At 48.9% G+C, this 27,935-nt stretch overlaps 1 protein-coding gene across 2 annotated transcripts in view; it reads left to right on the top strand.

Moving 5' to 3' along the window:
- The window catches only part of LOC115466611 (mitogen-activated protein kinase kinase kinase 3-like), a 320,888-nt gene that overhangs the window by 85,171 nt on the left and 207,782 nt on the right, over nucleotides 1–27,935 (top strand). For both annotated transcript variants that reach the window (XM_030197973.1, XM_030197964.1), the window contains exon 2: nucleotides 4,301–4,380. In XM_030197973.1, coding sequence (XP_030053833.1) covers nucleotides 4,377–4,380 — 4 coding nt within the window. In that variant the 5' untranslated portion in view covers nucleotides 4,301–4,376. The remainder of the gene's footprint in view (nucleotides 1–4,300; nucleotides 4,381–27,935) is intronic.

Genomic DNA, 27,935 nt, shown 5'->3' with positions numbered 1-27,935 from the left:
CTAGATCTAGAAACAAGGAACAGCCACAAAGTGTAAAACTTGATACACTGCACAATCCAATTCAGATGTAGGCGGTTTACAAACAATTAAAATAAACAGTTAAAAGAAAATAAACTCCAGTGTTAAAAAGGTAAAAAAGAAAAGGAACGATAGGCACAGCAGCCACACAGCTTAGAAAGATCAGTGTTTTGTAAGTTCGTCCAGCAGATCCAGGGCCGTCACCAGATTGCACTGTAAATACTGAGGTAAAAAAAAAAAAATGTGTTTTGACATATTTTTTTCACTCAAAGAATTGCTAAGCTTTGGAACTCACAGCCGAGGACGTGGTAACAGAGGTTGGTGTATCTGGGTTTAAAAAAAAGATTTGGACAAGTTCTTGGAGAAAAAGTCCATTGTTATTGAGATAGGCATGGGGGAAGCCACTGCTTGCCCTGGGAGATTGGTAGCATAGAATGTTGCTAGTAATTGGGTTTCTGCTAAGTACTTGTGACCTGATTGGCCACTGTTGGAAGCAGGATACTGGACTAGAAGAACCATTGCTGTTCTTACCTTGATTCTGTATGCAGCGTCAAAAGCAGTTCATTCTATAACACAGAGCAAATGCAAGAAAAAGCACTTCACACAATTTACTAGGTTCAACTGCCACACACACAATCCAAAATGGCACCAGCCACACTTAAACAAATCTGTTTATTCCATCAGTTTCCACATCCTGCGTTTGTTAGACATCAAATAATTCAAGTTTCAGGTCAACCAAAATCTTAAAATCACTTACGCTTAATACATGTTTTGCATATGTATGGTCTTTGGCCATTTGCCCTGTATTTCCTTAAAAGCAGACATATTAGGGCTGCTTTAGTACATCTTTGAGAACCACCGTCCCAAGCAAATAAAGTATGTATGGTGATCTCTGAGCTGAATTTCATACCGTTGTGTCCACACACTCATTATGTAAAATCCTACTTCTCCGAGGACAAGCAGGCTGCTTGTTCTCACATGTGGGTGACGTCCAACAGCAGCCCCAGGACCGGAGATTCTACCTAGCAACAAAAGTTTGCTAGCCTCGTGGTTCCGTGCGCACTGCGCGACCGTTGGCCACACACTCATTATGTAAAATCCTACTTAGCAAATCCATAAGTAAAATGATGATGCCCTCCAAGGTTTAAATAAATCTTGCTCAGGCTAGAAAGAATAGTGAAGGAGTATCCTAGTGGTTAAAGCAGCAGGCTATAAATGAGAGGGACCAGGGCTCAAATCCCACTGGCTTTCCATTGCTTCAGGTACAAAACTTAGATTGTGAGCCCTGTGGGGACAGGAAATACATACTGTACCACTGGAAAGGTGTGAGCTAAATATTAAATAAAACGGGAGGTGGATTCTGCTGTTTGCTGAAGCCTGAACCAGATTGTTGCCTTGCATGGAGGTCTATCTCACTTGGACCCCAGAACATCTGCAGTGTCCTCAAGAAGGGGCATAAGAACAAGTGATGCTAATGGTACATGGCCATTGGGGCATGCTGAAAAGAGTGTGACCTAAGGGTCATACCTCCTTGGAGCCATGAGTTGCCGACTTGAACTGCTGGCTTAGTTTGCATTGTTTTATCCCTACTGTTCCATATAAAACAGGATCCCTATTATGTGAGTAGAACTGTTTACTTCTAATACGGGGAAGAAAAGGAAACGAGCAACCCTAATGTTCAAACATCGTCCTCCCAAATTTTAGATCCTTTGGACAAACATGTTAAGGAGGATGAGATGAATCTATCTAGTAAAATCCTTACTGAAATCAGGCCCCTCCTTGAGTTCAGGAGGACCTATTTTATCTCCCTACCCACTGGTCTCCAAATCAGGGCCTGAGGGGGTCCTACTTTAGCGAGAAGGCCAGCAGTCCTTTGAAGCAACCAACTGTGCAGGACACTCCTGTTACAGATTTGGGTTTTCCTTTTGTGAAATTGCCTGAGTTGTCTAACCAAACTCTAGAAAGTGCAAAAGCTGATATTTCTTTGTTGGACTTTTAGAGTGTAGTTACTCATATCAAAGACATATTGAGAGAGGGCTGTTTCCCCGTTGTGTTATTTCTCCAAGGCAACATCTGAGAAATTAGTGCAAATTGATAGAATTGGTAAATTGAAAAATAGTGTTTCTTGGTGGATTCTCCGATATTTTACTTAGGCAGTATTTCTCTGAGATATTTTGGAGATACTTGAGAGATTGGTGTCTCTAAGTTATATTAGGTTTCTAAGAAGATTTTCAAAGTGGATGGAGCTAAGGGAGGCTTTGATGGATTAGAAAGGGCTGAGAACTTAGATCTTGCAGCCTTTTTGAAACCTTGCCTAGATAATTTTCCTAACAGGGTGGCTTTTAGGGTTTTTTTTGTTTGTTTTTGAAAATTTAAGAATGGTGTTATGAAAGCTTATTTTCAGTATAAAGATGCATTTTTCTGTGGTCAGACTTCAGCTTTTCTCAGATGTAGCGCCATTGACTCCAGCCTTTCTCGGATGTAGTGTGGTCAACTCATCTGAGACGTAAGACCTTTCTGGCACTGAAACCTCATAGGTACTACTTTTGTCTTACATAGAAACATAGTAACATAGTAGATGACGGCAGAAAAAGACCTGCACGGTCCATCCAGTCTGCCCAACAAGATGAACTCACATGTGTCTTCCTTACCTTGATTTGTACCTGTCTTTTTCAGGGCACAGACCGTATAAGTCTGCCCAGCACTATCCCCTCCTCCCAACCACCAGTCCCGCCTCCCACCACCGGCTCTGGCACAGACCGTATAAGTCTGCCCACTACTATCCTCGCCTCCCAACCACCAACCCCTCTTCCCCCCAACCGGCTCAGCCACCCAATTCGGCTAATCTCCTGAGGATCCATTCCTTCTGCACAGGATTCTTTTATGTATATCCCACGCATGTTTGAATTCCGTTACTGTTTTCATCTCCACTACCTCCCGCGGGAGGGCATGCCAAACATCCACCACTCTCTCTGTGAAAAAATACTTCCTGACATCTTTTTTGAGTCTGCCCCCCCCCTTCAATCTCATTTCATGTCCTCTCGTTCTACCGCCTTCCCATCTCTGGAAAAGATTTGTTTGTGGATTAATACCTTTCAAATATTTGAATGTCTGTATCATATCACCCCTGTTTCTCCTTTCCTCCAGAGTATACATGTTTAGTTCAGCAAGTCTCTCCTCATACGTCTTGTAATACAAATCCCGTACCATTCTCGTAGCTTTTCTTTGCACCGCTTCAAAATTTTTTTTTGTGGTACTCTTGTAGATGTTTGATTACATATTCTGGGAATCATTTTTTTGAACCCTCTCAGCTAGAGACATTTGTTAATAATAACAGGGAAAGTTGACTAGTTTAGTTATATTAAATGTAATAAAGCAAAGATTGCACGTTCATGTATTAAGGGTTTTTTCCCTTGTATTTTCCTGTATTAGTTTGTATAATTAGTATTGAAATCCTCTCTCCCCAATAATATGGTCTATGTTTTTGTTCATTTTTTTCCCTCTTTCAAGTATTTGACTAAGCCCTAGATAAAGGAATAGTCTTTCAATTGATATAATTTTCTTATTCAAGTTGGTTTTAAGATGTTTTTGTATCTGATGCAAAGTGTTTGTCTACCATCTTTGCAAAGTTGCTATTTCTGAAATCAAAGAGCTTCTTTGTTGTATTAATGCCTTCTATCCAGTGATCAGTGATCCTAGGTGCACGTTCTGAGGAGAGGAAAACGACAAAAGATGGAAAAAGGGATACAATACTTGATAGGTGTGGAGTTATGGGACAATACAGAAAGAACCATGCAAAAACTGAGGTGTTTTCTGAAGAAAGAGAGAATGAGTGAAGAGACAGTAAGACATAAGAAAGGGAAGTAAGATGGAAAGGAGTTTATTAAAAAAAAAGATTCAGTGACATTGGAAAGACTTATTTAATTTTCTTTCTGTTTAAATTAGCATAGCTCTGGAGAGAAATGCTTCTGTATACTGTACTAAAAGCCCACCTTTTTGATGCTGCTTTTAACTCCTAACCTTTATTCACTTGTTCAGAACCCTTATTTTATCATCCTCACTTTAATATTCCCTTATCTTTTTTTTGTCCTGTTTGTCTGTCCTAATTAGATTGTAAGCTCTGTCGAGCAGGGACTGTCTCTTCATGTTCAAGTGTACAGCACTGCGTACGTCTAGTAGCGCTTTAGAAATGATAAGTAGTAGTACTATTGTGTTTTGATGTCACAAGCACGTTCATGGTTTTACCTGTATGTTTAATCTTCACTTTTGTTTTCCATCCTAGGCTTAACCTGTGTACCTGGAGGAAGAACTTGCCACTCTGAATTCCGGTGGCATGTGGGCCTGATGTGGATGCAAACATGGGTAAGTGGAACTTTTTTCTTACGTATTAATCATTCACTGGAAAGAGCATTTACTTGGGGTTAGTGTCCTGCTGCAGAAGTTTTTGCCTTAAGCCATCACAACAACTGATAGAAAGTCAGTAATTTTCTACACAGACTGCATAGTCTTTTGGGATCATTGTCTGCACTGGCTTAGTTTAGCATCTACAGTGAAAGCAATAAATGTCAATCCTAAGCCATGGTATGTGGAATATGATCTCAGTCTCTGAAAGTTACTGCTAACGTTCACGAAATTACTTGTATTGTGCCGAAGTGTGTCTTCTGAAGTTCATAGGGTGTAATATGTACAGGCAACTTGACAAGGTGTGCTTGGAAGTGGTTTTTAATCAAGGCTTGGCACATAGTATGACTTCTGTATCTTTCTGCCACTTTTCGTTTTGGTGGGCGGTCCTCTGACTGCATATTATGGTACCTGAGGATCTTCTCCCTTTCTACAAGATTCACAAAATTACCACTTGGCTTTATTATCAATGCCATTCTCATTATTCTCGCAGACACAAACTAGGGGAGATCACTACTGCCACCTTGTAGAAAGGCTCAAACAATTATGATTGCTCCACCAAGACCTGATAAATTGTGAAATCAAGTTGATCAGGCAGCCAGAATCAACACCACAGTTCTAATAACAGGACAAACGCCGCTTCTTCCAAAGAGAATGCCAAGTAACATTCCTAAAAATTGCAAACCCATTATTTGTCTAACTACAGTTTATTAACTAGATGCTGATAGAATATACGATCATATTGACTCTAATAACATCATGGCAATAGAACAAAAGGGTAATAAGAAGGGAGCTTCCTTGTCATCAGCAGCAGATGAATCCATTACGAATGGGTTGTGTCCACCTACCAGCAGGGGGAGATAGAGAACACTGAAAACCATAGTGCCTCTAGGACGGCTAGCTCCATCTGCCTCTCAGTATTTCTCTATCTTCCAGCAGGGTAGGACGCAGCTTGTTCAGCTCCTTGAAAATTTCTGCCTGAGGAGGCTCCTGTGCTTGGCCAGTTGAGCTGGGGTGTTGTGGCTGGTGGTGCCCACTTTAAAGGCACATAGGTTCGCCCTTTTCCTGCCTTACCCATTTCCCCCTTGTGGATGTAGGCATATAGGTTCGCCCTGTCCCTGCCTTTCCCACCCTCTACTGCCTCCGGAGTACCTCTGTAGCTGTTTGCCTCCAACGTTCCTCACAGCTTAAAAAAAAAACCGCGCTTTTTATGCGCTGCTATTCTGAGGCTTTTATTGACGTGCAACGTGACCGGAGCTCGGTGGACTCAGTCCTTTGAGGTAAGAGCGGTACTCAGCTCCTCCGGGGAGGGCCCGCGGATGGCGTTCCGATCAGGGTGATTTCCCCCGCGGTTGCGGAGGAGTCTGTGAGCAGAAGGGTGCCTCGGGCTGAGGCTACCAGAGGAGCTCCATTCCCCGTAGCTCCTAATTCGGAGACGGGAGGTCAGGCTGAGTTTTTCTCCCCCGAGTTTGTGCTTATTTTACATAAAGCCTTCATGATGAAAAGAGCTCTGCTGCAGGGTGTTGACACTGCGTTGCTACCTGGTCTTCCTCCAACTGATGATGGCCCGGGGCAGATGTCAGAAGTGGATGCCCCTGAGCATTGGATGCACGCTAAACATAGACGGGTAAATTCCCCATCGGAGAGTGGTGCACCTCCCTTTCCACCCCCCCCCCACCCCCCACCCCCCCCCCCCCCCCCCCGTGGTCGGGCTGTGGGGACTCTGAGGGATCTGGCAGGCCTTCATGGTCTGAGGAGCCAGAGGAAGGTGCCGGTTTGCCACTGGATCTGGATGATCCCACTTTGGATTTTTCACCACGATGAGCTGCCAGTGCTTATCTCTGATGCCTTACAGGCCCTCTCTATTGATGATCCTGTTCAAGGCGAGGCCTCCTCTGGTAATCCGAGGATGGCGAGTACTAAGAAGCCTGCTCGAGCCTTTCCTTTGCATGACTCCATTCAAGAGCTTATTTCTGCTCAATGGGCTGACCCAGAGGGGCCCTTGAAAGTGGCCAGGGCGATGGGGCATCTTTACCCTCTGAGTGAGAAGCACTTGGCCCGTTTTGGGATACCTAAAGTGGATGCCTTAGTCACAGCTGTGATAAAAAAAGACCACCCTCCCAGTAGAGGGAAGGGTCACCCTGAAGGACATTCAGGACCGGCGCCTGGAATCAGCGCTAAAACAGTCCTTTGAGATTTCGGGCCTAGCGTTAAGGGCGTCTGTTTGCAGTTCTTATGCTGCTCGAGCCTGCCTTTCTTGGTTACAACAGGCAGTGGAACAGCCCGTGGATGGCGCGGATTCCCTCACTGAGGTTGCATCGCGCATGGAGTTGGCCTTGTCATTTTTAGCTGACGCCCTCTATGATCTGGTCAGAGCTTCGGCTAAACAGATGTCTGTGGCGGTGTCCGCCCGCCGCCTTCTATGGCTACGGCATTGGGCGGCTGACATGGCCTGTAAGCAAAGGCTGGTGAAGTTGCCCTTTCGGGGACTTCTGTTATTTGGAGAGGAGTTGGAGGGGATTGTTAAAGACCTGGGGGATGCTAAACCCCAGCAGTTACCTGAGGATAGGCCGTGGCCTTCTTCCAAGGGTCAGGTGGTTCCCTCCTCCTCTAGACCTTGCTTCCGTGAAGCTAGAAGGTATCGCCCGGGGCGCTCTGCTGGGTTTACTCAACGTGCCCGTTTTCAGCAGAGGAACTCCTTTCGCTCGGACAAGCGATCCGCAGCAGTCGGTGCTAGGCCTGGAGTTCAAGGGTGACCCTCCTCCTTTACAGCTGTAGGAGGACCAAGATTACCTCAGATCAGTGGGTCCTGGACCTGCTCAGAGAAAGTTACCGATTGGAATTCAATGCCCCGGTGAGAGACGTGTTTGTGGAGTCCCGATTGCGGCACTGCCGTCAAACGGGCGGCGGTAGAGGAGACCCTACAAGTCTTGTTGCATCTTGGGACGGTAATCCCTGTGCCTCCTGCCGAACACGGCTGCGGTCGTTACTCCATTTATTTTGTGGTGCCGCGAAAAGGCGGGTCTTTTTGGCCCATTCTCAACTTGAAGGAAGTCAACAAGTCTCTGAGAGTGCGGCATTTTCACATGGAAACCCTGCGCTCTGTCATTGTGGTGGTACAGCCAGGAGAGTTCCTCACGTCTCTGGACCTAAAAGAAGCTTACTTGCACATACCTATTTGGCCCCCGCACCAACGGTTCCTCCGATTTGCGGTGTTGGGAAGACATTTCCAGTTTTGGGCCTTGCCTTTTGGCCTCGCCACAGGTTCCCGAACCTTTTCAAAGTAGTAGCTGCCTTTCTTAGGCGAGAGGGTATCTGGGTTCACCCGTACCTAGATGACTGGCTCATCTCTCGGCAAAAGAGAGCCATCATGTCACAGCCAGAGTGGTCTTAGTACTGCAATCTTTGGGCTGGGTCGTCAATATACCCAAAAGTCACCTGACCCCTTCCCAATCTCTAGAATCTTTGGGGGTCTGGTTCGACACGGCCTCGGGGTTTGTTTATCTATGCGACCAAAGGCGGTGCAAGCTTCAGAATCAGGTCCGTCTGCTCCTGAGGATGTCTCGCCCGCGAGCTTGGGACGTTGTCCAGCTGTTGATGTCGATGACGGCCACCTTAGAAGTGGTGCCATGGGCGAGAGCGCATATGAGACCTTTGCAGATTGCCCTGCTTCAACGATGGTCTCCGATGTCCCAGGATTATCAACACAGTCTCACGTGGCTCCCTGCGGCCCGACTCAGTATGGAGTGGTGGCTCTCAGACAGCATGCTGCGGCATGGAATGCCGCTAGCGCTTCCCGATTGGTGCCTGGTGGTAACGGATGCCAGCCTGAAGGGCTGGGGAGCACATTGCCAGGGAAGCTATGCCCAGGCCTGTGGACACCTAAGGAAACGTGGTGGTCCATCAATCGCTTGGAACTGAGAGCAATATTCCAGGCTCTTCTGGCCTTTCACATGACTCTAGAGGGACTGGCTGTCAGAGTTCTGTCAGACAACACGACAGCAGTGGCCTACATAAATCGACAAGGCGGCACTCTGTGTCAAACAGTGGCCGCAGAGGCCGCTCAGATATGCCATTGGGCCGAGCTACATCTGCAGCTTCTGTCAGCAGCTCACATAGCACGTCAGAGCAACGTGCAAGCCGATTTTCTAAGCAGGTGTCAAATCGACCCTGCGGAGTGGGAACTGGCAGACGAAGTGTTCCTACAGATCTGTGCCACATGGGGAACGCCCGTAGTGGATCTTATGGCCTCAAGCATAAATGCCAAAGTCCAGTCCTTTTTCGGCAGACGGAGAGATCCTCGCTCAGCGGGGTTGGATGCCTTGGCTCAACCCTGGCCTCCGGGCCTTCTGTATGGGTTTCCTCCTTGGCCCTTAATAGGGCGACTCCCCCTGCGAATTTGGTTGCATCAAGGAGTGGTGATCCTCATTGCCCCGGATTGGCCCAGGCGGCCGTGGCAGATGCTGGTGGAGGCTCACCTTCCTTTGCCTCTGGTACCGAACCTGTTGACGCAGGGCCCGGTGACCTTGGAGGATCCATGCCGCTTTGGTCTTACGGCATGGCTATGGAGCGGGCGCAATTGAGAGACAAGGACTATTCTAACAAGGTCATCTCCACTCTCTTGCAGGCCCGCAAGCGTTCCACTTCCGTTGCCTATGCTCTGATCTGGTGCCAGTTTGAGGCTTGGTGTGTTTCTAAAGCAATCACACCCATGCGGGCTTCTGTCTCGCCGATACTTGACTTTTTGCAGGATGGTATACAAAAAGGCTTGGCTTATAATTCCCTGCATGTTCAAGTGGCAGCCTTGGCATGTTTTTGGGGGAAGGTCTCTGGCCTCTCCCTGGCTGCGCATCCGGACATTGCGCGGTTTCTTAGAGGGGTGCTTTGGCTCCGGCCTCCCGTGCGGGCCCCTTGTCTGGCTTGGAACCTGGGGCTAGTATTAAAGGCTCTTCAGTGTTTGCCCTTCGAGTCGCTGAGGCGAGCTTCGGAGAAGGATGTGACTCTAAAGACAGTCTTTTTGGTGGCCATTACATCGGCGAGACGTGTGTCTGAGCTCCAGGCGCTGTCCTGTCGGAGACCCATTTCTGCAATTCTCGGAGTCCAGAGTAATGGTACGTACTGTGCCTTCCTTCCTGCCTAAGGTGGTTTCAGCGTTTCACCGAAACCAGCCTATTTATCTGCTCTCCTTTACTAGGGAGGAGTTTCCAGAATCTTTTGGTCAGTTGCACCTTTTGGATGTGCGCAGGGCTCTGTTTCAGTATCTGCAGATGTCTAATGCTTTCAGGACCTCTGATCACCTTTTTGTATTGTTGTCAGGTCCTCGCAGAGGGTCTCCAATGTCTAAAGCCACTATAGCCCGTTGGCTTAAGGAAGCCATTTTTTCTGCATATCTGCTATCTGGCCGGCCTCCGCCTGACGCCTTTAAGGCACATTCCACAAGAGCGATTCTTCCTCTTGGGCTGAGACGGGAGCACTCTCTCTAAAAGAGATATGTAGTGTAGCTACCTTGGGCTTCTAAGCTCTCTTTTGCCCGTCATTACAGGCTGGATGTGGCTGCCAGGAGGGACGCGCTTTTTGGAGCACAAGTGCTTGTGCGTGGTGTGGCTTGTTCCCGCCCTATCTAGGGATTGCTTTGATACATCCCATTCGTAATGGATTCATCTTGCTGCTGATGACAAGGAAGGGAAAATTAGGTTCTTACCTTGGTAATTTTCTTTCCTTTAGTCACAGCAGATGAATCCATGATCCCTCCCTGATTGACTCTGTTTTATGTTCGTATTTCTTGCAGACATGTTCCCTCATTGGGAGAAGGTGGAAAACAGTGTCAGGATTTCTGTTCTACTACAGGAGGTTTGAGTTCGTCCCTCCTTTGTGTTATTGCTAATGTTCTAGGGCGTTCGTTCGCTGTGAGGAAAGTTCATGTTATGCTACTTTGCGGTGTAACACTGCTTTGGAAGCTTCAAAATACTGAGAGGCAGATGGAGCTAGCCGTCCTAGAGGCACTATGGTTTTCAGTGTTCTCTATCTTCCCCTGCTGGTAGGTGGACACAACCCATTTGTAATGGATTCATCTGCTGTGACTAAAGGAAAGAAAATTACCAAGGTAAGAACCTAATTTTCCCATCCCATTTTCTCTCCCACAAAAAAAAAGGACTATATAAAGCTCTGTGTTAGCCAAGGGACTCAAACCCTCCACTTCCACTCCCATTCACAATGTGTTCAAGATGAAACTCCTAGCCCTGTGACTGAGGGAAGCTATGTAAGGATCTCAAATGGACAAAAATTTTATTTTTCCTTTTAGGGGACATTCCAACCCATGAACCTTCTGTTAACATAGTATAATGCAGCAGTTCCTTCCAGCCCCATAAAGAAGGGGGTTCTGGAACAGTCCACACTTTTAAAATAGATTTTTTAGCTAGCAAAGCCACCTTACGAATGAGCATATGACATACCTCTGCTCTGTAACACCAATACTTCATATTTATCCAATAAAAAAACTCCATAATGGAAAGTAGAACAGGCCCCACCAGGAGGTCTTCTAAATACTGAGTCACCTGCAACCAAAAATGGTATACATTCTGACATTCCCAAAAAGCGAGGAAAAAAGAGTTATGATGTAACAAACATTTTTGACAAACTGGGGAATCAATACCCCCCATTTGAATAATTGAGACTGAGAGATATAAGCCAGATTCAATATCCTAAATTAATTTTTTTAAAGCTTTAAATAGCCTTAATTGAGAGTCAGGTATTTTTGTTGTGGTAAGGTGCTGGGATCAGGCTTCAGGGTTTACGATTGTGTCCTTCCGGGGGGGGGGGGGGGGGGGGGGGGGGTGGGGGGTAGGAAAACTGCAGGAAAAGGTGTTAGAGGATTAGGGGAGCCCCTGCTCCTGACTGCAGCAAGTCTTCATGTGTTCAATGTCCACATCCTTTAATGGGACATTGCATTGTAATGTCTATAGGGCAGCCTGAACACCGGTCAAAATCTCCAGGCTCACTGCTTAGGAATAAATTTATATTTTTGCCATACAGTGATATAAATAATTGCATGTGTTATATCTGTAACAATATAAGGACATTTTGGACAGGGCTTTGAGTAATGATTAGGTAACACTGAATATCTATTTTAAGCTTTCATTTCAAAGTAATTTTCTTTGAAAATTGCAATTATGGAGGATATTTCTGCTTCAATAAAAGTAAAAAAAGTAGAAGTAGAACAAAACAGAAAAGAAAGTGAAATGATACTTTATTGGACTAACTTAATACATCTTTTGATTAACTTACTTTAGATCAGAAAGAAACTAGATATTTTACTGCTTTTAGACCATAAAACTTAATTCCTAGCAACAGGGAAAACAGTCACTTCCTTGTAAGAAAAATCATAGAACTTTAAGAAAACTATAAATCATTGACCTTTTGTAGTGTTTTTTGCTATGTTCTTAGGTATCTTAGGAGTAGCCTCCAAACTGTATAGAAAATTCTTGCACCTTCAATCCACAAAAACTCCGAATTTAGTGCTGTAGTTATGAAGGAGTTCCAAGTCCCTGTTTGGGTAAAGATGTGTGGCAAACTTCTGCCCAGAAGGAGATTCCTAGAATGCTTTCAGCTTTCTGGCAGCCAGGGACCTTGTTCTGAGCTGTTGTCAGTCTGGCAGTTCTTTCTGGGTAGCTTTATATTTTTAGCAGTCTGTTTACTTTTTGCTTCCTCTTAAACTTTTTTGTTGATGCTACTGAGAGTGCATTCTTCACACGGAGGCTATCTGGCCTGGGCAGCTGTAGCCTAGGACTGTTTTTTTTTTTTGCCAGGCAGTTTAGGATCTGTATATACTGTTAGCTGCGCTGGACCTCCTGCAGATCTTCCCTCTCCCCTCGCTTTGTGCTGCTCTTACTGCAATGCTCTGGTACTATAACCTTGGCTGAAAGCTCAGCTCCGTTAATATTTGTCTTGCTTAGAGCCCCTTAAGGCAGTGCCGTAAGTTTTTATTACAAGAAGAGTGTAATAGCTGAAATGGTTTGTTGCGCTCCTGACCTGCTGTACGTCTCAGGAGTGAAATGGGTCCCGAATTCACCTCTTTCTTCCAGCAGTGTGACGACCCTGTTATTGGTAGCTGGGAGAGAGAAACGGGCTACGTGCTACATCCTGAATCTCAAGACCTGCTTTTTCTGCTATCTGTTATCATTATTATTCTACTTTCTGTACCATCCTATCCTTTGTAGTACAGAAGCAGCCACAATATAAAATCAAATAGAGAACATACCAATAGAAGAAAAAAGGTAGAACTAAAAAGTGATTGGAGGAGGAGATAAATATGATGAAAATTAGAGAACAAGAAGGAAAAGAGGACGGATACTGTGAAATTAGAGAATATATCGGTGCCCACTGGTTGAAGTAAGGTCCTATCCCTAATACTACTACTACTTAACATTTCTAAAGCACTACTAGGGTTATGCAGCGCTGTACAATTTAACATAGAGGGACAGTCCCTGCTCAAAGAGCTTACAATCTAAAAGACAAGTGAACAGTCAGTCCGATAGGGGCAGTCAAATTGGGGCAGTCTGGATTTACTGAACGGTAAGAGTTAGGTGCCGAACGCAGCATTGAAGAGTGGGTTTTAAGCAAAGACCTTGAAGATGGGCAGGGAGGGGGCTTGGCGTAAGGGCTCAGGAAGGTTGTTCCAAGCATAGGGTGAGGCGAGGCAGAATGAGCGGAGCCTGGAGTTGGCGGTGGTGGAGAAGGGTACTCAGAGGAGGGATTTGTCCTGTGAACGGAGGTTTCGGGCGGGAACGTAAGGGGGAGATGAGGGTAGAAAGGTAGTGAGGGGCAGCAGACTGAGTGCATTTGTAGGTAAGAAGGAGAAGCTTGAATTGACCCTGGAAACTTGACAGGAGTGAACTTTTTAAAATTAAAGAATAGGGTTCAAAAGATGACTCTTCATAGAGGTATGGGGGAATTGCATTCCAGAGGGCCACCTCATAATGGCCCTTGTCTTCTTGACAGAACTCTATTCATAAGTACATAAGTATTGCCATACTGGGAAAGACCAAAGGTCCATTGAGCCCAGCATCCTGTTTCCAACAGTGGCCAATCCAGGTCACGAATACCTAGCAAGATCCCCAAATGTACAAAAACTTTTATACTGCTTATCCAAGAAATAGTGGATTTTCCCCAAGTCCATTTAATAATGGTCAATGGACTTTTCCTTTAGGAAGCCGTCCAAACCTTTTTTTAAACTCCGCTATTCATCTTCTATTAGTGCTGCTGGAGACACTTTCTTCTTTGGAGAATTCTGAGACCTCCATTCCAGTTGGACAACTGTTTGCTCTTCTAGCTCCTGAGTCCATGATGTTGTCATACACAGTAGAGCTGAGGATCTTAGGGAAAAGGAATAGAAACGGGATTTGATATGTCGCCTTTCTCTGGTTATAGTCAGAATGGTACTTATTTTGTACTTGGGGCAATGGAGGGTTGTGACTTGCCTAGAGTCACAAGATGCTGCAGTGGGATTTGAACCCTGTTCCTCTGTTTCTTAGGGTTTTTTTTTGTTTGTTTGTTACATTTGTACCCCGTGCTTTCCCACTCATGGCAGGCTCAATGCGGCTTACATGGGGCAGTGGAGGGTTAAGTGACTTGCCCAGAGTCACAAGGAGCTGCCTGTGCCTGAAGTGGGAATTGAACTCAGTTCCTCAGGACCAAAGTCCACCACCCTAACCACTAGGCTACTCCTCCACTAGCAACAGTCTATGTAGAAGCCTCCCCTTGCAGACCAGCAATGCGGCCGTGCAGGCTTCTGCTTCTGTGAGTCTGATGTCCTCACAGAAACAGAAGCCTGCGCGGCTGCAAGGGCAGGCTTCTACATGGAATGTTGCTAGTGGAATAGCAACATTAACATTCCATGTAGAATCTGAATCTCCAATAGTAGCAACAGAATCTTCAATAGTAGCAACATTCCATGTAAAATCTCAAATAGGGAAAGGGAACTGGGACTTGATATGCTGCCTTTCTGTGGGGTTTACATAGTATATACAGGTACTTCTCCGAGGACAAGCAGGCTGCTTGTTCTCACTGATGGGTTGACGTCCTCGGCAGCCCCCTCCATCGGAAAGTTTACTAGCAAAGGCCTTTGCTAGTCCTCGCGCGGCCCATGCGCACCGCGCCTGCGCGGCCGTCTTCCCGGCCCGAAAACCGGCTCGAGCCGGCCAGTCTTCTTTCGTCCGCGCTCGGTACGGTCGTGTTACGCCGTTCGTGCCCTAGAGAGTCGACCTCGCGCGGTCCTTTTCGACGTGTTTTTCATCTCTTTTCACAAAAAAAGTTCTGGAAGCGCTCCGGAAGTGTTCCGGAAGGCCCTTTCGGGTTTTCTGCCCTTCCCGTATTTCTCAGTTTTTTTGCCCCGTAAGTTTTCTTCGTTGTCGGGGTAGGCCTTTTTTGGCCTCGGTCGAGATTTTTCTCCCTCTAAATTTTGGTGCTTCAATTTTCGCCATTTCGGCTTTTGATTTCGCCGGCGTGATTTTTTCCGCCCATGACATCGAAGCCTTCCAGCGGCTTCAAGAAGTGCACCCAGTGCGCCCGGGTAATCTCGCTCACTGATAGGCACTCTGCGTGTCTTCAGTGTCTAGGGGCCCAGCACCGCCCTCAGAACTGTAGTCTGTGTTCCCTGTTACAAAGGCGGACTCAGGTAGCGAGATTAGCCCAGTGGAACGTTTTGTTCTCGGGTTCTTCGTCGGCATCGGCACCGGAGGCATCGAGTGCATCGACGTCGTCAGCGTCCGGACCATCTTCCTTGGCTGCCGCTCCATCGACTGCATCGAGGCATCGGCCTCTGCATCGGCGCCGAGGCATCGGGGCGACTGTATCGACGTCGGTGGTACCGAGACTTCGTCTGCTGATGTCGTCGGACGGAGGGTGCATCGTCAGGAGTGCAGGTGAGGGCTGTCCATTCCCCTGCTGGTGGCGGTGAGCCTTCGGGTGGGTCTCCTCCTACCCTGAGGGCTCCTGCGGTACAGCCCCCCCGGGATCGACCTTCTTCGGTTCTCGGCCCCGAGGAAGCGACGGATGGATTCTACGTCCTCCTCGTCGGTGCCGGGGAGCTCCGGTGACATGCTTCGGAAGAAGTCGAAGAAGCATCGACACCGGTCGCCTCCCCATGTCGGCACCGAGAGCTCTGGGTCGCCGAGGGATTCGGCACTCAGCAGGCATCGGCACCGAGAGGACCGCTCACCCTCTGTTCAGGAGGTGTCGATGCGCTCCGCTCTGGACAGCCCGGAACAGCCTCCTCGCCCGGAACAGGTTCTGACGTCGACGCCTGCATCGACCTCTCAGCCTTTCTCTGCAGCCGCTCTGAACGAGAGCCTCCGGGCCATTCTCCCAGAGATTCTGGGGAGAGCTGTTGCGCCCTACCCCCTCCGGTACCGGCGGTGCTTGCGCCACCGGTGCCGTCGAGCGTGGCGCCGGCTGGCCCATCGCCCAGGTTGAGGTCCCCGACGTCGGTACCGCGTGCGGTGCCGACCGCGGCCACCTCCCAGGAAGGCTCCCCGACTACGTCGGCGGAGGGAGCTTCGCCGTATGCGGGGCGAGGGACTCTTCCTCTCGACGCCCCCCACCGTGGACGGGGGTTCCACGAGTCGTAGCAGGGCGAGGTTGCAGACACAGGTTCGTGAACTTGTGTCTGACACCGAGGGTGAGGCCTCGTGGGAAGAGGAGGAAGACCCCAGATTTCTCTGACGAGGAGGTCTGAGGGTCTCCCTTCCGATCCCCTCCCTCTCCTGAAAGACAGCTTTTCCCCTCCTGCGAGTCTGTCTTTGCTTCCTCTTGTCCGGGAGATGTCTACGGCCATCCCCCTTCCGGTGGTTGTGGAGGACGAGCCCAGGGCTGAAATGTTTGAGCTCCTGGGACTATCCTTCTCCACTAAGGAAGCGTCCACTGTCCCTTGCACCATGTCCTGAAAAGACATTGCTTGCGAACTGGACCAAGCCACTAAGTAATCCCCACATTCCCAGAAGATTGAGTCCCAGTACCGGATTCCATGGGGACCCAGAGCTGATGCGCACTACAGTTGCCTCATGACTCTGGAGTTGTGGATTTGGCCCTAAAGAAGGCTAAGAGTTCTAGGGAGCATGCTTCGGCGCCCCCGGGCAAAGACCCTAGAACCTTAGACTCCTTTGGGAGGAAGGCCTACCATTCTCTATGCTCGTGGCCAAGATCCAGTCTTACCAGCTCTACACGAGCATACACATGCGGAACAATGTGCGGCAGTTGGCGGGCTTGGTTGATGCTCTTCCCCCTGAGCAAGCCAAGCCTTTTCAGGAGGTGGTCAGGCAGCTGAAGGCGTGCAGAAAATTCCTGGCCAGAGGAGTTTGACACTTTTGATGTTGCGTCCAGGGCCGCTGCTCAAGGTGTGGTGATGCGCAGGCTCTCATGGCTGCGTGCCGCCGACCTGGAGAATAGACTCCAGCAGCGGATTGCGGACTCGCCTTGCCGTGCGGACAACATTTTTGGAGAAAAAGTTGAGCAGGTGGTAGAGTCTCTCCACCAGCGGGACACCGCATTCGACAAGTTCTCCCGCCGGCAGCCTTCAGCCTCTACCTCTACAGGTAGAAGATTTTTTCGGGGGAGGAAGACTGGTCCCTATGCTTCTGGTAAGCGTAGGTACAATCCTCCTTCCCGACAGCCTGCGGCCCAGGCTAAGCCCCAGCGCGCTCGCTCTCGTCAGCAGCGTGCGCCTCAGCAAGGCCCCGCGGCTCCCCAGCAAAAGCAAGGGGCGAGCTTTTGACTGGCTCCAGCAGAGCATAGCCGACATCCAAGTGTCAGTGCCGGACGACCTGCCGGTCGGGGGGAGGTTGAAAGTTTTTCACCAAAGGTGGCCTCTCATAACCTCCGACCAGTGGGTTCTGCAAATAGGTCCGGCAAGGATACACCCTCAATTTGGCCCTCAAAACCTCCAAATTGTCCACCGGGAGGCTCAGTCTTACAGCTTCCAGCACAAGCCGGTACTTGCAGGGGAACTCTCCGCCCTTCTCAGCGCCAATGCGGTCGAGCCCGTGCCATCCGGGCAAGAAGGGCTGGGATTCTATTCCAGGTACTTCCTTGTGGAAAAGAAAACAGGGGGGATGCGTCCCATCCTAGACCTAAGGGCCCTGAACAAAATATCTCGTAAAAGAAAAGTTCAGGATGCTTTCCCTGGGCACCCTTCCTCCCATGATTCAGCAAACGATTGGCTATGCTCTCTGGACTTGAAGGATGCCTACACACACATCCGATACTGCCAGCTCACAGACAGTATCTGCGATTTCAGTTGGGCACACGACACTTCCAGTACTGTGTGCTACCCTTTGGGCTCGCCTCTGCGCCCAGGGTGTTCACAAGTGCCTAGCTGTGGTAGCAGCGGCACTTCGCAGGCTGGGGGTGCACGTGTTCCCATATCTCGACGATTGGCTGGTGAAGAACACATCCGAGGCAGGAGCCCTGCAGTCCATGCAGCTGACTATTCGCCTCCTGGAGCTACTGGGTTTGTGATAAATTATCCGAAGTCCCATCTCTTCTCCCAGTGCAGAAACTCCGAATTCATAGGAGCTCTGCTGGATTCTCGGATGGCTCGCGCCTATCTCCAGAGACGAGGGCCAACAACTTGTTGTCCCTCGTCTCGCGGGGTGCGAGCGTCCCGGCAGATCACAGCTCGGCAGATGTTGAGATTGCTGGGCCACATGGCCTCCACAGTTTCATGTGACTCCCATGGCCCGTCTTCATATGAGATCTGCTCAATGGACCCTAGCCTCCCAGTGGTATCAGGCTGCTGGGGGCCTAGAAGACGTGATCCACCTGTCCACGAGTTTTCTCAAATCCCTGTATTGGTGGACGATTTGCTCCAATTTGACTCTGGGACGTCCCTTCCAAATTCCTCAGCCGCAAAAAGTGCTGACCACGGATGCGTCTCTCCTGGGATGGGGGAGCTCATGTCGATGGGCTTCACACCCAAGGAAGTTGGTCCATCCAAGAACGCGATCTACAGATCAATCTTCTGGAGTTGCGAGCATCTGGACCGCTGAAGGCTTTCAGAGATCGGCTGTCCCACCAAATTATCCAATTCAGACAGACAACCAGGTTGCCATGTACTATGTCAACAAGCAGGGGGGCACCGGATCTCGCCCCCTGTGTCAGGAAGCCGTCAGCATGTGGCTCTGGGCTCGCCGTCTCGGCATGGTGCTCCAAGCACATATCTGGCAGGCGTAAACAACAGTCTGGCCGACAGGTTGAGCAGGATTATGCAACCTCACGACCCTGTGGTCGCATCAGTTCCAGGGTAGTGCGACAGATCTTCCAAGCGTGGGGCACCCCTTGGTGGATCTCCTTCGCATCTCGAGGCGAACACATAAGTCCCTCAGTTCTGTTCCAGGCTTCAGGCCTCCGGCAGACTAGCATCGGATGCCTTCCTCTGGATTGGGGGGGAGGGCCTGCTGTATTGCTTATCCTCCCATCCCTCTGGTGGGGAAGACTTTGTTGAAACTCAAGCAAGACCGAGGCACCATGATTCTGATTGCTCCTTTTTGGCCGCGTCAGATCTGGTTCCCCCTTCTTCTGGAGTTATCCTCCGAGAACCGTGGAGATTGGAGTGTTTTCCGACCCTCATCACACAGGACGAGGGGGCGCTTTCTGCATCCCAACCTCCAGTCTCTGGCTCTCACGGCCTGGATGTTGAGGGCGTAGACTTTGCCTCCTTGGGGTCTGTCGGAGGGTGTCTCCCCGCATCTGCTTGCTTCCAGGAAAGACTCCACTAAGAGAAGTTACTTCTTCCATTGGAGGAGGTTTGCCGTCTGGTGTGACAGCAAGGCCCTAGATCCTCGCTCTTGTCCTACACAGACCCTGCTTGAATACCTTCTGCACTTGTCTGAGTCTGGCCTCAAGACCAAACTCTGTAAGAGTTCACCTTAGTGCAATCAGTGCATACCATTACCATGTGGAAGGTAAGCCGATCTCAGGACAGCCTTTAGTTTGTTCGCTTCATGAGAGGTTTGCTTTTGTCCAAGCCACCTGTCAAGCCTCCTACAGTGTCATGGGATCTCAATGTCGTTCTCACCCAGCTGATGAAACCTCCTTTTGAGCCACTGAATTCCTGCCATCTGAAGTACTTGACCTGGAAGGTCATTTTCTTGGTGGTAGTTACTTCAGCTCGTAGAGTCAGTGAGCTTCAGGCCCTGGTAGCCCAGGCCCCTTACACCAAATTTCATCATAACAGAGTAGTCCTCCGCACTCACCCTAAGTTCTTGCCAAAGGTCGTGTCGGAGTTCCATCTGAACCAGTCAATTGTCTTGCCAACATTCTTTCCCCGTCCTCATTCCTGCCCTGCTGAACGTCAGCTGCACACATTGGACTGCAAGAGAGCATTGGCCTTCTACCTGGAGCGGACACAGCCCCACAGACAGTCCGCCCAATTGTTTGTTTCTTTTGATCCCAATAGGAGGGGAGTGGCTGTAGGGAAACGCACCATATCCAATTGGCTAGCAGATTGCATTTCCTTCACTTACGCCCAGGCGGGGCTGGCTCTTGAGGGTCATGTCACGGCTCATAATGTTAGAGCCATGGCTGCGTCGGTAGCCCACTTGAAGTCAGCCTCCATTGAAGAAATTTGCAAAGCTGCGACGTGGTCATCTGTCCACACATTCACATCTCATTACTGCCTGCAGCAGGATACCCGACGCGACAGTCGGTTCGGGCAGTCAGTTCTTCAGAACCTGTTTGGGCTTTAGGATCCAACTCCACCCCCCGAGGGCCCTGTTTGTTCTGTTCCAGGCTGCACTCTCAGTTAGTTGGTAAATTTTTTAGGTCAATCTCAGTTATGTCCTCGCCGTTGCGAGGCCCAATTGACCATGGTTGTTGTTTTGAGTGAGCCTGGGGGCTAGGAATACCCCATCAGTGAGAACAAGCAGCCTGCTTGTCCTCTGAGAAAGCGAATGCTACATACCTGTAGAAGGTATTCTCCGAGGACAGCAGGCTGATTGTTCTCACAAACCCGCCCGCCTCCCCTTTGGAGTTGAGTCTTCCCTTGAAGTGTATTGTTTTGCTACATACTGGACTGGCCGGCTCGAGCCGGTTTCGGGCGGGAAGACGGCCGCGCATGCGCGGTGCGCATGGGCGTGCGAGGACTAGCAAAGGCCTTTGCTAGTAAACTTTCCGATGGAGGGGGCTGCCGAGGACGTCAACCCATCAGTGAGAACAATCAGCCTGCTGTCCTCGGAGAATACCTTCTACAGGTATGTAGCATTCGCTTTATTTGTACCTGGGGCAGTGGAGGGTTAAGTGACTTGCCCAGAGTCACAAGGAGCTGCCTGTGCCTGAAGTGGGAATTTAACTCAGTTCCTCAGTTCCCCAGGACCAAAGTCCACCACCCTAACCACTAGGCCACTCCTCCACTCCACTCCCGCACTAACCATTAGAAAAGCATGTTGCCAACATCCTTAGGGTTCAATTATTATCTAATATAATGTGTATGGAAACTGATTTGTGATAGGATCCTATTAAAATATATTAGTAGCAGCAGTGGATGTGTTGTGTTCTTAGCTCTTGACACTGTACATATTACTCGTTCCTGATATAGAAGAATGGAGGAGCTTCATTCTCTGTAGTGATTTTTTTTTTCCTATGTAAACCTTGTAGAGGTGTTTTATGGTAATAAGATTGTACCATAATCGGCAACTGTTTTGTTTGTTCATCTATTAGGCAAGCAGAATAAGCCCTCCAGTGTATGTCATAACAGTCATTAACTTATTTTATAAATAATCACGCATTAATATATCATCTTGGCTCACAGCCATTATATTGCTGGGAAAAGAAAAAAAAAAGCAACATGGAGGGGCATAATCGAACGGGGCGCCCAAGTTTTCCTGAAGGCGTCCTTGCAGGACGTCCCCGCGATAGGGCGGGGAAACCCGTATTATCAAAAAAAGATGGGCGTCCATCTTTCGTTTTGATAATACGGTCGGGAACGCCCAAATCTTAACATTTAGGTCGACCTTAGAGATGGTTGTCCCCTATTTTCGGCCATAATGGAAACCAAGGACGCCCATCTCAGAAACGACCAAATCCAAGCCCTTTGGTCATGGGAGGAGCCAGCATTTGTAATGCACTGGTCCCCCTGACATGCCAGGACACCAACCGGGCACTGCAGTGGACTCCAGAATAAAGCTCCCAGGTGCATATCTTCCTTACCTTTTGTGCTGAGCCCCCCAAAACCCACTCCCCATAACTGTACACCACTACCATAACCCTTAGGGATGAAGGGGGGCACCTAGATGTGGGTACAGTGGGTTTGTGGTGGGTTTTGGAGGGCTCACATTTACCACCACAAGTTTAACAGGTAGGGGGGGATGGGCCTGGGTCCACCTGCCTGAAGTACACTGCAGTACCCACTAAAACTGCTCCAGGGACCTGCATACTGCTGTCATGGAGCTGGGTATATTTGAGGCTGGCATAGAGGCAGGAAAAAATATTTAAAAAAAATTTTTTTGAGAGTGGGAGGGGGTTAGTGACCACTGGGGGAGTAGGGGGAGGTCATCCCCGATTCCCTCCGGTGGTCATCTGGGCATTTAGGGCACATTTTTGTGGCTTGGTCATAAAAAAAAAAAGGACCAAGTAAAGTCGGCCAAGTGTTTGTCAGGACCGCCCTTCTTTTTTCCATTATCGGCCAAGGACGCCCATGTGTTAAGCACACCCCAGTCCCGCCTTCACTATGCTTCCGACACACCCCCGGGAGCTTGGTCGTCCCTGCGATGGAAAGCAGTTGAGGGCACCCAAGATCGGCTTTCGGTTATGCCGATTTGGGCGACCCTGGGAGAAGGACGCCCATCTCCCAATTTGTGTCGAAAGATGGGCGCCCTTCTCTTTCGGAAATGAGCCCAATTGTAAACTAGTGATTGTGAGAGTCTTTGTAATTTGTTCGTTGTAAAGTGCCAAATGCCTAGAATTATGAGAGCATCACTCGGGGGCAGACTGACAAAGATCTGGGGCCCCAGGCACTAAGAGTCATAGGCCCCTAACCACTTTATTGACCCAGTGGTTAGTTCGCCCCTGGCATCACTTCTGATAGGATTTCATTCATATTGAAAGTTGTGCCTGTAGAATTGTTCACAAGTTTACTTTGGTGCTTGTGCTATATATTCACCATCACTCTTTGCTATATCGTCCCCCTCCTCCTCCTCCCCCCCCCCCCCCCACTCATAAAGTGCATATAGAAAGTGTACAGTCCCTTAAATGTTTTTAATATTTTCGTGTTGGTGCATTAAATTTGCATGCCTTTAAATTAAATTGGTGCGTTTTTGTCAACTCAAAACACCATACCCTACATTTTTTAGAGGTAATATGTTTTCTCTCCGAGATCAAGCAGGCTCCATATTTCACAAGTGGGTGACGCTGATCCGCATCGTCCACTCCGGCATTTTGACAAAGTAAAAAGTAGAGCTTTGTGGGCCGCTAGCGCCTACCTGCTCGTTATGCAAACGTGTCTCCTCCGTTCTTCCATGTGTGGAGAAGGTACGCTTTTTCAGCCTCTCCTCACTTCCTGGTTCAAAAGAGCTTTTGGTGCCTTTGGCTATTTTTTTTCCCCTCATTTTTCATTTGTGGTTTTCTTCTTTTCTCCCTTTAAAGCCTTCCTTTATTTTTTAGTTGTATTTGCCAGGTTTAAGTTTCTTTCTTTTTCGACTCTGGTTGGGTTCTTCCCTTCTTTTTCTTGTGCTTGGCTGCTTGTTAGGCACCATTGAGTCATTTAATTTGGCTGACGAGGTTTTCTCGTCTATGTTCATGAGACTCCCAGTGGCTTCAAGTGCTGTACCCAGTGCAATCGGACGATCTTGAGAAAAGACACCCATTCTTGGTGTCTGCAGAGTCTTGAGCCCGACCATAGCCCTTCTAAACTGTTCTCTGTCCTTCGCATGAAGAAGAGGACCTAGGTTTCTGAGAGGCTCATTGAGAGAAGATTTTGAAACTACGTCCGGTTTGTCGACGTCAAGCATCATACCAACATCGGGGATGTCGGTAAACATGGCTGCTTCAAGGACCCTTAGACACTGGGAGCAGTGAAAGCGTTGAGTGGGTCTCCACCTGTCTCGAGGCCTCCTGTTATGCAGGGCCCCCGGGGCCATCCGTTGACAGACCTGACCCTGAGGCGACGTGAGGATTCAACATCGTCCTCTTCCGTACAGAGGAGCCTGGGCGACATGCTTCGGGTGAAGGCCAAGAAGCATCTGATCACTTTTGACACATGGTGCTGAGAGCTCCGGGGAGTCAAAGGATTCGGCACTCAAGAAACTTAGGTACTGGGAGGACTGCTGTCCCTCCATTCAGGAGGTGCTGATGTGACTGTCTCCAAGCAGCCGAGATCCTGCTCCCGTATCGACCCCGACGGTTCTGCAACCAGTGCCTCAAACCAGCACTCCAGTTTTTTCCCAGTGTCGTCCCTCAATGATCTCATCCAGACCTTGCTCCCTGAGCTGCTATTGCCTTATGCAGCAATGTGCATTGGTATCGGGGGTGCTTGCACCTGCCATACCTCCCACTGCGGCCCTGCCTGGCTCTCAGCCTGTGGTGCAGCCTCCGACGCTGGCGCCACTTGTGGCACCAGTGTTGACTGCCACGCAAGCCGGCACTTCTTTGACGTTGGTGGAGGAAGCTTCACCTGAGTCGAGACGGGAGCCTACTTCTCAATGCTGTTCCCGAGGAAATGGCTCCTTGGCATCGAGGCAGGTCCGGTGTCGGATGTCCCATAGGGAGATATTGGCCAACACTGAGGAGGAGTTCTCCTGGGAGTCAGTGGACGATCCCAAATACTTTTCCTCAGATGTCTTCTGGGATCCCTTCTGAACTCTCCCCACCAGCTGAAAGGAGACGGTCTCAGCTGGGAGAGCCTTTCATTCCCATCTTTTGTCAAGAAAATGACTGATGCCATTCCATTTGCTTTAGAGGTGGAAGATGAGCCCAGGGCTATGATGCTCGAGGTCCTAGACTGTACATCTCCTCCTAAGGAGGCTGTGACTGCATCCCTCCATAAGGTACTCAAGGAAGGCCTTGTCAGGAACTGGAAGTCCCCTTTGTCGGTCCCTGTTGTACCCAAGCAGCTAGACAACCAGTATCGCATCCACAGTAAACCTGGGTTTGTAAGGCCTCAGTTGCTGCATGATTCCTTGGTGGTGGAGTCTGCTCTCAAAAGAGCCAGTAGTACTAGGGACTATGCCTCGGCACCCTCAGGCAGAGAAGCTAGAACCCTGGATTCTTTTGGGAGGAAGATTCACCAGGCTTCAATGCTCATCTCCTGTGTGTATCTTACCAGCTCTTCAAGAGCATTTACTTGTGAAACTCTGTGAGACAGCTGTCAAGACTTGGGGATACGCTTCCTCCGAAGCACGCCGAGCCTTTTGCCAGTTGATCAAGCAGCAGAAAGCATGTCAAAAGTTCTTGGCCAAGAGCACGTATGACTCTCACGGCTGTGTGTTTTTGACTTGAAACATTCTATTCAGCAGAGGTTTGCGGATGCCCCTTGCTGGGGGGATAAACATTTTGGAGAGAAAGTTGAAGAAGTCGCTGACCAAATCAAGAGACACATTGAGATCATCTTTTCTCTCTCCTGCCGGATGTCTTCTGCATCAACCTCCTCATCTAGGAGGGTCTTTAGGAAACCACGGAGTGGTCCCTACTACTATTCTAGGTATAGGGACAGTCCTTCGGCTCGTCAACCTATTCAGCCCTAGCATGCTCGTTCCCATCAACAGCATATGCCTGAAGCCCCTGCTGCTTCCCAGTCAAAGCAAGGGGTGAACTGGCTCCAGAAGAACATAGCCGCAGTAAAAGTGTCCATCCTGGATGACTTGCCGGTCAGGGGGAGGTAAAATTTTTTTTTACCAAAGGCAGCCTCTTATAACCTCTGACAGGTGGGTTCTTCAAATAGTCTGTCTCGAATATGCCCCCAGTTGGCTCTCCAAACCTCCAAATTGCCCACCGAGAGCTCATTCATTCAGCTTTTAGCATAGGCAGGTACTTGCAGAGGAACTCTCCACCATTCTAAAGGCCCATGCGGTCGAACCTGTTCCACCAGTTGTAGAAGGGCAGGGATTCTATTCCAGGTATTTCTTGTGCAGAAAAAGACAGGTGGGATGCATCCCATTCTAGACCTGAAGGTCCTGAACAAACTTCTAATCTGAGAAAAATTCAGGATGGTTTCCCTGGGCACCCTTTTTCCAATGATTCAGAAAAATAATTGGCTATGCTCTCTGGACTTAAAGGATGCATATACTCATCTTGATACTTCCAGCTGACTGGGAACTCATCACTTTCAGTATCGCGTGTTGCCTTTTGGCCTTGCGTCAACTTCCAGGGTCTTAACCAAATGTCTAGCGGTAGATGCAGCATCGCTACACAGACTGGGAGTCTGTGTTCCCATATCTCTTTGATTGGCTGGTGAAGATCACCTCAGAGGATGGTGCTTGGAAGTCCATGTGGATGACTATTCGGGTGTTTGAGCTACTAGGGTTCTTTTAAACTACCCCAAGTCACATCTCCACCCTGTTCAGTGATTGGAATTTATAGGAGCCATGCTCGACACACACTACTACTACTACTATTTAGCATTTCTATAGCGCTACAAGGCATACGCAGCGCTGCACAAACATAGAAGAAAGACAGTCCCTGCTCAAAAAGCTTACAATCTAATAGACAAAAAATAAATAAAGTAAGCAAACCAAATCAATTAATGTGAACGGGAAGGAAGAGAGGAGGGTGGGTGGAGGCGAGTGGTTACAAGTGGTTATGAGTCAAAAGCAATGTTAAAGAGGTGGGCTTTCAGTCTAGATTTAAAGGTGGCTAAGGATGGGGCAAGACGTAAGGGCTCAGGAAGTTTATTCCAGGCGTAGGGTGCAGCGAGACAGAAGGTGCGAAGTCTGGAGTTGGCAGTAGTGGAGAAGGGAACAGATAAGAAGATTTATCCATGGAGCGGAGTACACGGGAAGGGGTGTAGGGATGGACGAGTGTGGAGAGATACTGGGGAGCAGCAGAGTGAGTACATTTATAGGTTAGTAGAAGAAGTTTGAACAGGATGCGAAAACGGATAGGGAGCCAGTGAAGGGTCTTGAGGAGAGGGGTAGTATGAGTAAAGCGACCCTGACGGAAGATGAGACGGGCAGCAGAGTTTTGAACTGACTGGAGAGGGGAGAGGTGACTAAGTGGGAGGCCAGCAAGAAGCAGATTGCAGTAGTCTAAACGAGAGAGGACAAGGGTGTGGATGAGGGTTTTGGTAGAGTGCTCGGAAAGAAAGGGGTGGATTTTACGGATGTTGTAAAGAAAGAAACGACAGAGGGTTCGAGCCTACCTCCTGGAGATGCGAGCAGACAATCTAGTCTCACTAGCGTCCAGGGTTCGTGTCTCTCTGCAGGTCACAGTTTGGCAGATGTTGGGATTGCTGGGCCACATGGCTTCCACAGTGTACGTTACACCCATGAAACGTCTTCACATGAGATCAGCTCAATGAATCCTGGCTTCTCAGTTGTTTCAAGCCACGGGGAGTCTAGAAGATGTCATCCAAGTGTCCCCCAAGCTTGTACGCTGTCTTCAGTGGTGGACAATTCGATCCAGTTTGACTTTGGGACTTCCATTCCAAATTCCTCAGCCTCTCTCCTGGGTTGGGGAGTTCATGTAGATGGGCTTCACACTCAAAGTGCTTGGTCCTTCCAGGAAACGAATCTTCAGGTCAACCTCCTGGAGCTTTGAGCTATCTGAAACACTCTAAAGGCTTTCAGAGATCGGCTGTCTCATCAAATGTTTGTAGTTCAAACAGGTTGCAGTATATTACACCAACAAGAAGGGGGATACCGGATCACGCCCTCTTGTGTCAGGAGGCCGTCGGGATATGGCATTGGGCTTGCCAGCATGGCATGTTCATTCAAACCACTTACCTGTTGGGTGCAAACAACACCCTGACCGGCAGGCTGAGTAGGGTAATGCAATCTCACGAGTGGTCGCGGCACTTGGGCATAGCCCGCAAGATCTTCTGAGCATAGGACCCCCCCTCAGTGGATCCTTTTGCCACTCAACTCAATAACAAGGTCCCTTAGTTCTGTTCCAGGCTTGAGGCCCATGACAGACTAGCATCAGATGCTTTCCTCCTCAGTTGATTACGACATACTGGCCGCGACAGATATGGTTCCCGCTTCTTCTGGAATTATCCTCTGAAGAATCATGGAGATTGAAGTGTTTTCCAACCCTCATCATACAGAACGAGGGGTCGCTTCTACATGCCAACCTCCAGTCTCTGGCTCTCACAGCTTGGGTGTAGAGCGCCTAGAATTCACTTCCTTGGGTCTTTTGGAGGGTGTCTCCTAAGTCTTGCTGGCTTCCAGGAAAGATTCCACTAAGAGGTTTTACTCTTTTAAATGGAGGAGTTTTGCCATCTGGTGTGAGAGAAGGCCTTAGATTCCCTTACTTGCCTTACATAGACCCTGCTTGAATACCTTCTACACTTATCAGAGTCTGGTCTCAAGACCAACTCC

This window comes from Microcaecilia unicolor, chromosome 1 (genome assembly GCF_901765095.1).
Source record: "Microcaecilia unicolor chromosome 1, aMicUni1.1, whole genome shotgun sequence".
In the NCBI taxonomy this organism is placed as follows: Eukaryota; Metazoa; Chordata; class Amphibia; order Gymnophiona; family Siphonopidae; genus Microcaecilia; species Microcaecilia unicolor.
The sequence above is the reverse complement of the archived record's forward strand: the minus strand, read 5'-3'. Positions and strand labels throughout refer to the sequence as shown.